This window comes from Bison bison, unplaced genomic scaffold (genome assembly GCF_000754665.1).
Source record: "Bison bison bison isolate TAMUID 2011002044 unplaced genomic scaffold, Bison_UMD1.0 scf7180017864285, whole genome shotgun sequence".
In the NCBI taxonomy this organism is placed as follows: Eukaryota; Metazoa; Chordata; class Mammalia; order Artiodactyla; family Bovidae; genus Bison; species Bison bison.
Window position 1 is genome coordinate 1490186 of NW_011494857.1, and position 12185 is coordinate 1502370.

General features: G+C 57.1%; 1 protein-coding gene across 1 annotated transcript in view; it reads left to right on the forward strand.

Moving 5' to 3' along the window:
- Nucleotides 1-9: 9 nt before the first annotated feature.
- MED25 (mediator complex subunit 25) overlaps nucleotides 10-12185 on the forward strand; it is a 13477-nt gene continuing 1301 nt past the window's right edge. The window contains exons 1-14 of the mRNA XM_010849716.1: nucleotides 10-209; nucleotides 5623-5721; nucleotides 6127-6247; nucleotides 6449-6611; nucleotides 6737-6867; nucleotides 7080-7167; nucleotides 7250-7443; nucleotides 7865-7993; nucleotides 8406-8491; nucleotides 8566-8623; nucleotides 8709-8816; nucleotides 10977-11165; nucleotides 11526-11597; nucleotides 11717-12142. Of these exons, the coding sequence (XP_010848018.1) occupies nucleotides 55-209; nucleotides 5623-5721; nucleotides 6127-6247; nucleotides 6449-6611; nucleotides 6737-6867; nucleotides 7080-7167; nucleotides 7250-7443; nucleotides 7865-7993; nucleotides 8406-8491; nucleotides 8566-8623; nucleotides 8709-8816; nucleotides 10977-11165; nucleotides 11526-11597; nucleotides 11717-12142 (2019 nt within the window). The 5' untranslated portion in view covers nucleotides 10-54. The remainder of the gene's footprint in view (nucleotides 210-5622; nucleotides 5722-6126; nucleotides 6248-6448; nucleotides 6612-6736; nucleotides 6868-7079; nucleotides 7168-7249; nucleotides 7444-7864; nucleotides 7994-8405; nucleotides 8492-8565; nucleotides 8624-8708; nucleotides 8817-10976; nucleotides 11166-11525; nucleotides 11598-11716; nucleotides 12143-12185) is intronic.

Below are 12185 nucleotides of genomic sequence, written 5' to 3' on the forward strand. Positions count from 1 at the left end.
GAGTAGGGGCTGGGAGCTCCGACTCCCCTGAGGGAAAAAGAAACTGGGTCCCAGATGAAAAGTTCTTCTGTCCTCCCCTCCCAGTATGGGGGCACCCAGTACAGCCTCGTGGTGTTCAACACGGTGGACTGCGCTCCAGAGTCCTACGTACAATGTCACGCTCCCACCAGCAGCGCCTATGAGTTTGTCACCTGGCTCGATGGCATTAAGTGAGCTCTTTTCTTGGCTTCGGGAAGGGTTGGGGGAACCTGGGAGGGACCGCAGAGGAATGGTGGCCTGGATTTGAGCTGCCGGATCCAGCCCCTCACATTGGTTGCTAAAAAGGGCTGTGATGGGGGTTGTGGTTTTGTCCCTAGGTCACTTAAATGGTCAGTTCTGTATGCTCAGCTGGTGTTGTCTGGCTTGGAAGTAGAAAGAATTTCCTGCTCAAGGAAGCCTGGGGAAGTCCAGCACCCCTGTCCTACTCCTCATGTATTCTTCCCCTTTCTGTCTGTTGCTTCTCTTGTTTACTCTAGTCCTTCTTTTTCATACCAGGGGCATTGAAGCTTGAGTGCAAGAGGGCTGGGGCTAAGCCTCTGTGCTTTGGAGTAAATTTTGATAGTTGACACTGCAGATGCAGACAGCCTGGGGCCACTTTTCAGCTCTACCACAACAGGACTCCCAGACCCACGAGTCCCTGTCCTCTGTGTCTAATAGAACTTATCTCTTAAAGGGGAACGGTAATAGTACTTACAGTCATCCTGTTACTTATCCAGTGTTGGAAAAACAGATTAAAGCTTACTGACTTGGAAATTCTTTGACAGTCCAGCAGTTGGGACTCTGTGCTTCCACTGCACGGGACATGGATCCGATCCTTGGTGGGGAAACTAAGATCCCACATGCTGAGGGGCACAGCCAAAAAAAAAGAAAAAAACTTTTTTAGTGCCTGGTTTCCTTAAGTAAGGAATTCAGGGATGGCTTTGATGGATGGTTCTCACTCACTGTCTCTTGTGGGATTTCAGTCACGGTGAGCTGGGACCACAGTCATCCGACTGTTTGATCGGGACCAAGGGATCCATTTCCAAGGTGGCTAACCCTGTGGCTGTTGGCTAGAGGCCTCAGTTCCTTGCTAGCTGTTATTCCTAAGACATCTCTCGATGGGGCTGCTTGAGTGTCCTCCCAACATGGCAGCTGGCCTTCCTCAGCCTGAGCAATCCAACAGAAAGAGCAAAAGGAGGCCACAGAGCTTTTTATAATCAAATCTTAGAAATCACACACCATCATTTGTGTCACATTCTGTTTAGTATCCAGGTCAGTTGTGTTCAGTGTTGGAGGGGGCATGAATACCAGGAGATGGCGCTCATCGCAGATCTAGTTCTGGTGACACTGTAGGGAACTTTGGGAATCAAACGAGTTGATGACTGTTGAAAACAGTGCCTGACATGATTAAGTGCTCCCTTAGCTTTTGCTGTTCTTTTGTGTTTTGGTTTCTTGGTCTGCAGAGGGATAACGGTAGTCCATGGCGGCACTCAGAGGCGGGTCACAGAAGCTAATCTTCATACTGTGTTCAGCTCAGGGTCTGGTCAGGGTCCATTAAACAACACGGATTCGTGGGCTGCCGTTATCTTCATTCGCCCCTGCAGCAAATGTTTGTTGAACACTTGGTTTGTTCCAGGCTTCATGTGCTAGACCAGGCGCTGCACGTTCACTTCCCCCCTTACGGTTGTTAGAATTCATGGTCAGGGCAGAGCGGGGTTTCTCAACCTCAGCACTGTTGACCCTTTGGGCCAGATGATTATTGTATGTATGTTGTGGAGGGGTGGGGGGCATTCCTGTGTGTTGTAAGGAGTTCGGTAGCATCCCCGGCTCCTACCCCCCAAATGCCAGTGGTCCCCTCCGTCCCCAGTGTGATAAACAATAAAAACAAAGACGTCTCCAGACATTGTCATATGTCCCTTTGGGGACAGAATCCGCCCCAGTCGAAAACCTCTGGAACAGATTGTGGTGAGACTTGAATGATGTGGAATGGGGGCTCCTTGAGGTTCAAGTCCAAGTCTGATTTCCCTCAAGTCTCTAGTACCCAGCACAGGGCCTGGCATGAAAGAGCCCTAAGGAAAACTTTGTAGAACGAGTGAATGAACGAATGTCCAGAATGTACCTGATACTCTGGTTCTCCCTGGTAAACGCCTATTTAAACATCAAGAGCCAACGCAAACGTCCTTTCCCTGATTCCGGCAAGCGGTCAGTTGCTCTCTCCTCCGCCCCCATTGCTCTCAGGTGTTTCCCTGTTGCAGCTTCACACCTCTGGACTGTGAATGTCCAGGCCTTGGGTGTTTCTCCTGCTGTTTGCCTGAGATGGGAGACCTTTGCTGAATAAATAAACGAGTGAAAGCTGTAAGGAAGAGAATCACCAGGAAAGTGAACCTTTTGGTGGGTGTCAGGAGAAATAGTGAAACCCCCTTGTTTAAAATGTCAAGGGCACTAGGAAGATAAGAGGGAAATATATTCTGAACACTTCCATCCTATATCCACCCTCTCCCTTAACCAGCTTCGAATACACTGCCTGTTTAACCAAAAAAGAAAGCTTTGTGTGCTGCCTGCTCACCAGAATCCTCCCAATCAGCCGATAAACATTTTAAGCCATTATTGAATATTCAGAGTCATCACTGTTTTATCAGGCCCTATGTAACCATCTAAATTCAGTTTCTGTGACGTTCTGGGGAAGTCTGTAACAGAGTCACAAAGAAAGTCAGCAAGTTTTGTTCACATGGAGAAATCTTATCTTCTCCTGGAACATCCATTACTTACAGTACAAAGCAGGCAGTGTGATTTTTGGAAAGTCCTTGCTTTGAGGAGATTCGTTTCTGATGTTACATTTCCTGTCTGAAATGTAAGCGAGGCGGTTCCCCCACCCCCGACAGCTAGTGACCCAGCATCAGAAGGGACAGCCCAGGTGACTTCCCCACAGCATTGTGACAGTGCGTGTGTGCCTTCATTCATTCACTGGTTTGTGTGTTCATTGATTCAACAGACAACCTGTGGAGCAGATTGTTTCAGGCACTGAGGGGGCAGAAGGCAAGCAGGGTTCTGGCCCTAAGGAACTGGTGTTTCCTTGGGGTGACAGGCTGTGGCAGTCATTGGTCAGGGCTGGCTGCGGTTCACATTCATTCATTTTGACTAGTCCCTCTGGGGGGCTCCAGAGGAGGGGCCCCTTAGCCTGTGAAAGTGAGTGACAAGGACTCAGGGGCATGACCTCAGGGGTGGGGTGTGAGGATAAGGAAGCAGTGAGTCAGATCCCACCTGTATCTCCCAGCATACTTTCATTTTTGTTTCACTTTCTGTTTCTAATCTGAGGGATTTATTTGAAATTTTTTAATATTTAAAAACCTACTTCTAACTGGCCATATATTTTTTTTTCCTGCTCCCCAGTTTTAAGTTTTTCTCTAGACAAAATATTTATTTTGTGTCTTTTTTTGAGCTGGTAACAGATGGCTTATGTTTAATATTCATTGAAAAAAAACAAACTCTAGGGTCTCAGAGTGGTCAATCTCACTTTCCTTTAAATTATTATTTTTTTTAGAAATTAAGGTGAAATTCCCATAACACAAGCAGTCAATTTGAAGTGGACAAGTCAGTGGCATTTAGTACATTTAAAATGTTGTGCAGCCGTCTTTTCTGTGTAGTTCTGGAACATTTTCATCCCTCTTAAGAGAAGACCCCGCATGCCTGCAGCAGCTGCTTCCTGTCTCTCCCCCTACCCCTCACTCCTACCCTTAGCCTGGCCGGGAAGATGGCTTGATTTCTTCTAGCACAGGCAGTTGGCAGTAGGGTGGATCCAGGATTGGTTGATTCATCGGCCTCTGCCCCAGCTCTGTGGCATTAAAATTCCTGTGCAAACCAGAGTCTCGATGGTGAGGAGGAGGAGGAGGAGGTCTGGGGAGTGGGTGGCGGGGAGGGGGAGTGGTGTAGGCTGAGCTCCCTGAGTGTGGGGGCAGAAGACCGAAATCTACACTGGGGAAGAATCCAGGTAGAGCACGGACGGGCCACGCGTTGGGGGCTCACTTATTCAGAAGGCACTTCCCGGAGCCTGTGTGTCCTCGGGCACATCATCGAGCCGGCTGAGGTCTCACTGAGGGCTGCGCTTTCTTGGGGCTGTAGGAGGAAGTGTGACAGTCACGGTATTGGGGGACATGTGATCAAGGGTGATTCATGTGGCAGGTGGGGAAGGCTTCCTGGAGGAGGATGACACGGGGCTGGGAGTTGGAATAGGTATGCAGGGTTTCCTGGGCCAGAGTGGGTGGCGTTATGTGGTCTTCGGGTGGATAACACAGGCAGAGACCTGGGTGTGTGGCGGATGACAGACTCCAGGGGCATCCAAGACCTTCTCGGAGGCACCCAGGGAGCGATGGAGCGGGAAGGTGGGCAGGGCCCAGGGCGGGGCAGGCTTGGCTCTGTTCTTGATGACCAAGGTTGGATTTGAAGCTGTTTGTTTATGTAACACACAGTTCCAAGCCCTCCCCTGTGCCATACTGCGGGGGTGGGGCGTGTGTGGCTGGGACAAGAACAGTCCAGACCTCATCCATGCCTGGTGGGGGAGACAGGTGCAGACACAGACACGGGGGCCATGGTCCAGAGCCACAGGGCCCAGTCTGCACAGATGTCCCTCGTGGCAAAGGGTCAGCCTTGCCACCATGTGACCCAGAGAGTCATGGTGGTAGCAGCTGCCATCTGGCAGAGGCCTGCCACCCACTCCACAGGGACGGACACCGGTGACCCCTCTGTGGATCAGGTGGAGGAGAGACCAAGTCTGTGTGTCATAGTTTCCTGGGGCTGCTGGAGCAAAGTACTGGAAACAAGGTGGCTTACAGCCACAGCAGGTTACCGCCCCTCAGTCTGGGTCCAGGAGCGTGAGCCGACGTGGGGTGGTGGGGTGCCATGCTCCCTCTGGAGCATGTAGGGGAGGGTCGTCCTTCCTTGCCTCTTCCAGCTTCCGGTTGCCCCAGACGTTCCTTGGCCTGTGCGGTGTCCCTCTGATCTCCACGTGGTGTCCCGCCCCCTCTCTCATCACATCCATGTTCCCTTTCCTCTGAGCGTGTCTGTCTCTGCTTCCCCGTTCGCCTTCTAAGGACACTGGTCATATTGGGTTCAGGCCACCCTGCCGACCTCATCATGGCCTGTTCACCTCTGTAAAGACCCTGTTTCCGAATCCAGTTGCCTCCTGTGGTGGTGGGGGGATCAGGACTTCAACATACGTTTTTGAAGGATGCAGTTTCACCCCTAAAGGTGGGAGGGCAGAGGAGGCCCCACAGCAGGCTGGGAAGGTAGGGGAAGGCCGGGCAGACGACCCAGCGTGAGGCAGGCGCATGGGGACTGGGCCTCAGCGTAGTCTCCTGGGCTTAGTGTCCCGGGTCCTTTCTCTGTTCTGTGCTCTCATGGGGCCTTTTGCCAGAGGGACTCCCTCTCAGGAGATGACAAACAGCCCCTGCCCACTGGGGCTAGGGCAGGGCACTCTTGAGTGTCCCCATCCTGAGGGGCACAGACTGCGGAGAGGGTTGGCCCAAGTGTGGGCCCCTCCCTGGTGGCCTGGGGGCTGGCGGGTGGTGGCCCTGGGCACCCCAGGCGCTGACCCCTTGCCCCCTGCAGGTTCATGGGCGGGGGTGGTGAGAGCTGCAGCCTCATTGCCGAAGGCCTCAGCACGGCCCTGCAGCTGTTCGACGACTTCAAGAAGATGCGGGAGCAGATGTGAGTGTGCCCGGTGTGGGGCCCGCACCCATCTGTCCACCTGGCCCATAGCCCGCTTGGTGGGTCACAGGCTCCACCCCCAGCCTCCCTGTGGGGCGTTGGGTGGGCTGTCTGTCCTGGGCGCTGGGAGCCAGGAGGCAGGAGGTATCCCCTGGCCCACTCCCTGTCTCGGAGTCCTCATCCGAAAGGGGAGCTGGCTCGGAGTGTGCCTCCTGCCTTCCCTGTGGCTGGGTGACTTCCAGTGACTCAGGAGGCTCTCTGGGCCTCAGCATTCTCAGTTGGGAAATGGGTCCCCACTCCTGACTTCCAGTGGGGTGGAGGACTTGGTCACTGCTGCTGCTGGCTCGGGTCTTTTCTTGGGGTCCCTGCTGCCACCCTCTCCTCACCTTTGCTTGTCTCTGGTAGCGGCCAGACACACCGAGTCTGCCTCCTTATCTGCAACTCGCCCCCGTACCTGCTGCCTGCTGTCGAGAGCACCACGTACTCGGGGTGCACGACGGAGACTCTGGTGCAGAAGATCGGAGAGGTGACGACTCCTGACCTGAGGGAGGAGGGGGCTGCCAGCCTGGGTCTCAGGATGGGCACAGATGCCATTGGCTCCTATTGGGAGACCTACAACCCAGAATCGCCCAGGGCAGCTACTCTAGGTCTTGGGTCTTCTGTCCCAGAGCTTGGTGGGAACTTGGCCCCGTGGCTTTGTCCTGACTGCTTGTCCCCTCTTGTTCAGCGAGGAATCTACTTCTCCATTGTGTCCCCCCGGAAGCTGCCTGCCCTGAGGCTGCTGTTCGAGAAGGCGGCTCCTCCAGCCATGCTGGAGCCCCTGCAGCCACCAGCAGACGTGAGCCAGGACCCACGGCACATGGTGCTGGTGCGGGGGCTTGTGCTGCCCGGTGAGCCCGGGGGCTGGTGGGGGGCAGGGTTGGGGGTGTCCTCCCCAGCTCCCTCTCACTCAGATGTGCTTCGTGTCTCTCAATCCCCTCCTTAATGGGCTCTACCGATCATCCTCGGCGCTCAGTTGGGGGTGGCTCAGCCCCAGGCCCCCTCCAGCCCAAGCAACCTGTACCCCTGCCTCCAGCCGCACCCGCAGGCGCCACACTCTCAACAGCCCCCCAGCAGCCTCTGCCACCGGTCCCCCAGCAGTACCAGGTATGGATGTTGCCAGGGGAGGGACGTGCTCCTAGGGCTTGGCGGAAGCCCTGGCCCCTTGGCAGAGACCTGGTTGGAATTGTTAAGTCTTGGATAGGGGAGTCTCCCCTGAGACACTAGAGGGTGGGACTCTTCAGGCTAGGAGTCACGTCCTCTTAGGATTTTGGAGCTGGGCAGGATGGTCCTCAGCAGCTCTTCCCCTCTGTCACCAGGTCCCTGGGAATCTGAGTGCAGCTCAGGTGGCTGCCCAGAACGCCGTGGAGGCAGCCAAGAACCAGAAGGCGGGGCTGGGCCCTCGCTGTGAGTACCAGCAGGGACGTGGGTTTGGGCAGCCAGGTCTCCGCACCCCCACCCACACCGCTTCCCTTGGTCTCTCCCACAGTCTCGCCTATCAACCCTCTTCAGCAAGCCACTCCAGGAGTGGGTCCCCCCTACAGCCAGACCCAGGCCACCCAGCTGCCCCCAGGGCCCCCCGGTGCCCCCAAGCCACCTCCTGCTTCCCAGCCCAGCCTGGTCTCCACCGTGGCTCCAGGCCCGGGCCTGGCGCCCCCTGCACAGCCCGGGGCACCATCCATGGTAGGTGCCTGCCTCCTGGCCGCCAACAGTGCAGGGAGGAGAGGTCGGCCTTCCTGAAGAGGGTCCGAGGGCACGTGGGTCTTATTGTTTGGGGTCCTCGGGAGCTCACAGAGCCTGTGCTTCAGGCGAGGCTGAGACTAATTCTGGGGGCAGAATCGGGCGGGTACTTGCGGGTGGGTGAAGACTGTTCCGAGGAGTCCAAAGGGTCCTGGGAGTCCAGGGTCTTTGAGAGAACCTGAATCCTCCAGGATTAGAGCATCTGTGGCCCCAGGTGCGGCCCAGTGGCGTTCTGGGCCTGGGGAAACACAGGAAGGGACCTTTGTCCTCTTCTGCCTGTTGACCTGGTCCTCTCAGGACAGCCCCTCCCAGGAGATGGTCTGATCCTGCCCTGTGGCTTTTCCTTCTCTTTCCCCTCTGCCAGGCGGGCACCGTGGCCCCAGGCGGGGTGAGTGGCCCTTCCCCGGCCCAGCTCGGGGCCCCAGCCCTTGGCGGGCAGCAGTCAGTCTCCAACAAACTCCTGGCCTGGAGTGGGGTCCTTGAGTGGCAGGAGGTGAGCGGCTCTGTTGGGCCAACCCTGGTGTGCTGCAGGGCTGGACCAGCGCCCGTGGGGTCATAGGATTTGTCGTCCTCAGGATAGTCCCGAGGAAGCTTGGGATGGGTAGCCCAGAGTTCAGGGTTAAGAGAAGTCTCAGCTTCTTGGTCCTGGGAGGACCCAGGAGATTGTGGCATGGAGGGGACAGTGGGTGGTAGGGTTTGAGGGCAGGAGGAAGAGGCCCACACTCGTGGAATTCGAAGGCTGGAGGATTGCAGGGTTGGTGGTCTGATGAAGGGGCCCAGGGCTTGTGGGCCTTAAACTGGGGGGTTATCCTGAGCTTTTGGGGCTCCCCGGGAAGGGCGGAGAGGTCAAAGAAATGGTGGCTCAGGGCCCTTTTCACCCAGATACACCTTTCCTTCCCCCTTAGAAGCCCAAACCCGCCTCTGTGGACGCCAACACCAAGCTGACCCGGTCACTGCCTTGTCAGGTCTACGTGAATCACGGCGAGAACCTGTAGGTGGCCAGGGGTGTGGTGGGTGGCAAGCTGGGATGTGCGTCTCCTGACGCTTCTCCTGGTGTCACCCCAGGAAAACGGAGCAGTGGCCCCAGAAGCTGATCATGCAGCTCATCCCCCAGCAGCTGCTGGTGAGTGGCCGGTGGCGGGTGACCTCCCCCCCTCCTGCCTCTGTTCTTGCCTCTGCACGCCCGCTGACCTGGGTGTCTCCCGCAGACCACCCTGGGCCCTTTGTTCCGGAACTCGAGGATGGTCCAGTTCCACTTCACCAACAAGGACCTGGATTCTCTCAAAGGCCTCTATCGCATCATGGGCAACGGCTTCGTGAGTTGGGTGGCCAGGCAGTGGCTTCCTGTCTTGGGCCCAGGGAGCCGTTTTTGATGGTGGGGCTGCCTTTGTGATGCTGGGCTCCTAAAGTCTGCCCCAGATTGAGGTTTCTTTCACTTTAAAACCATGGCAGGGTGTGACAGGAGCCATCAGAGAAAGCTCTTGGCTCTGACGGGTTTGCAGGGTGTCACAGCTTCCTGGGGCCAAGAGCAACAGAAGTGCATTCTCTCGCGCTCCTGAAAGAGAGAAACATGATCGAAATCAGGGCGTCGGCAGGGCTGCGTGCTCTCAAGGCTCTGGGGGAAGACCCCTTCTTGCCTCCTGCGGGTGGCAGCCCCAGGCGGGCTTGGCTTTAGACAGCCTGCTCCTATCTCCTGTTCTCGTCGTCATGTGGCCGTCCTCTCTCCATGTGTCTTCACGTGGTGGTCTCTTCCTGGTGTGTGTGCCTGCTTATGGGGACGCCTGTCATTTGGATTGGGGCCCACTCGAATGACCTCATCCTAACTTGTTACCTCCGCAAGCACCCTATTCTCAATAAGGTCCCGTTCCCACGTGCCACGGTCTGGAACTTCAACGTGTTTTTGGAGGACACCATTCAGCTCATAGCACTAAGGGAGGGTTTCTAAATAGGACCAGAACCAGTTACTGAGTCCATTCTGTGAACCTAGCTCTTTTTCAGGAGAGGGGACTCCTCATAGGTTACCTCATGGTACCTTGAGGAAAATTCTCCAAAGAAGGCAATCCTGAGAGTTAAGAATGCCTCCAACAGCAAGTAACAGCACACCCAGCTGGCAGGTTTTTTAGAACAGATAGATGCTTGGGGTGAAGGCTTGGACCAGCAATTTACTGTTTCTCGCAGTCCTGTGTGGGTCCGCTGGGCTCAGCTGGGCTAGTCTTGCTCGGGGTCTTTGATGGGGTTGCCATCAGATAGCAGCTAAGACTGTGCTCATCTGAAAGCTCATCTGGGCTAGAAATCAAGATGGTCCCCTCTCATGGTGCTGCCCATCAGCTGGGGTTCAGCTGCGCCTGGTCTTCCGAGTGCCTCCATGTGGCCTCCCCGTGTGGCTCGGGCTCCCTCACAGCGTGGCATCTGGGTTCTGAGAGCCGGATACAAGCAGGCATTCACTTGTGACGTGTAACAGGATGCCCAGAGGAGGGCACTCTCAGGGCTAGGTCTGTAGCCCCTTGACGTCAGGGCCAGGATCTCTGGGGCTCCCTTGTTTCTCTCTCGTGACTGTGAGATGGTTCCTGAAGCTCAAGGAGTCCTGTCTGACTTAATGTAGGAGGGCAAAAAGGAGGTGTGTTATCAGCCTGTATTTCCCCTTCTTTAGGAAAACACGTTCCCACACGCAAGCAGGCTTCCTTTCACATCTTGGGCCAGACCCGGGCCCCTGATCCCCCCGTAGGGACAGGAGACCGTGGGGGAGCAGGCACCAATGAGTGCCCTGGGGCCCAGACGTGCTGCTACCCAAACAGAATTGGGGTTCTCCACACAAGGAGAGGGGCCGATGTTAAGCAGCTATCAGGGTCTGCCTCGCCTGAGAAAGCGAGACTGGCTTGGCCGAGGTTCCACCGGTTCCGTAAGCTCATCAGCCCCTCCTCCACTAAGAGCCCCTCTCCCAGAAGCCTTGCGTGTTACGGCCTCGCTTCACGTTCACTAGCGTTCCCTGGGCACTTCCTGTGTATACAGCCCAGTGCAGGACAGTGGACATGATACCCGGGTCTGTCCCTTGAGGTGTGAGCACCGCCTCCCGTGAGTTTCACTGCAGACGCTGAGGTCGAGGTGGTGTGGCACCCCAGGGGCCTCTCGGATCCCTGGTCAGTCAGGGTGTCTGCCACCACCACTGAGCACGCACTTCCCATGTCAGCTCTATGTTGAATTCCCTCCCTGTCAGCTGCGAGCCCTTTGAGGGGGGCAGGATTGGAGGGGGCTTCCTCTGCTCTCCACCCAGCCATTAGCAGCAGTCCCAGCTGTACCCTGTTCCTTCGGGCACCCAGCTCTCTGGAGCAGCCTCAAGCCAAACCTGGACCCTCCTCCACCTTTCAGAGCAGAAAGCTGGCCACGCCTGGCCTGTGCGGCTTCTAGAAGCTTCTAAAACCCAGAGAGGTGGGCTGCCCCCTCCTGCAGGGCGTGATGGCTCCGATCCCCTCCCGCAGGCGGGCTGCGTGCACTTCCCCCACACGGCCCCGTGCGAGGTGCGCGTGCTCATGCTGCTGTACTCGTCCAAGAAGAAGATCTTCATGGGCCTCATCCCCTACGACCAGAGTGGCTTCGTCAACGGCATCCGGCAGGTCATCACCAACCACAAGCAAGTCCAGCAGCAGAAGCTGGAGCAGCAGCGTGGGGTGAGCGACCCCGCGGCTCCCCCGCCCTGGGGCCTGTGCTGCCCTCCTGGGTCCCAGCTCTCACGGCAGGACCCCTGGGGCCCTCCTGGGGCTCCAGTGTTGGGCATGTCCTCCTCTGCCAAGTTCAGTCTCCCCCCATGTTTCCCTGCAATCTTTCTTTCCTTTATAAAGACTATTCTTAGTGAATTTCTAAGACACAGTCCCCTCTTCAGGGGCATAAAGTTTACATTCTAGACAACCCCGCCCCCTGCCCAGGAAAACGTTCCCAGCTCCTGACAGGGTCCCGTTCAGGGTGCAGACTCTCCGAAGCATGGGGATTCCCCGCCCAGCCACTGACCTGCTCCTTCTCTCCCCACACAGATGGGTGCCCAGCAGGCGCCCCCTGGGCTGGGTCCCATTCTGGAGGACCAAGCAAGACCCTCGCAGAACCTGGTGAGGACAGGGCCGCGGGGGAGGTGGGGGTGTGTGTAGAGGACACTGTGATTCTGATCTCGCTGAAGAGGTGGAGGGGTCTGGGGGCTCCATCCCTCACCCGTGTCTCTTCCCGTCAGCTCCAGCTCCGCCCGCCACAGCCCCAGCCTCAGGGTACTGTGGGGGCCTCTGCAGCCGCCGGGCAGCCCCAGCCCCAGGGTGCTGCCCCAGCCCCTCCAGGCGCCCCGCAAGGCCCTCCTGGAGCAGCCCCCGGCCCACCCCCTCCTGGACCCCTCCTCCGGCCCCAGAACCCTGGGGCCAACCCCCAACTGCGGAGCCTCCTCCTCAACCCGCCCCCGGTGAGATTTGGGGAGGGGGTCATATGGGAGCCAGGGGTTCTCGGCTTGACAGTCGGATTCCCTTCCTCGTGGAGGCGGGAGGTTGGTTTGATGGGAGTGGGTGATTGGAGGTCGGCCTGGCCATTCCCCACACGTCCTACGTGGGCTTCTGCCGAGATTCCTTTGAAGGAAGACCACAGGCTCCACCAGGGAGTGGGGCAGGTGGGGGCTCTCCGCCAGGGCTTCTAAGCCACTTTCTCTGCCCCCCCCC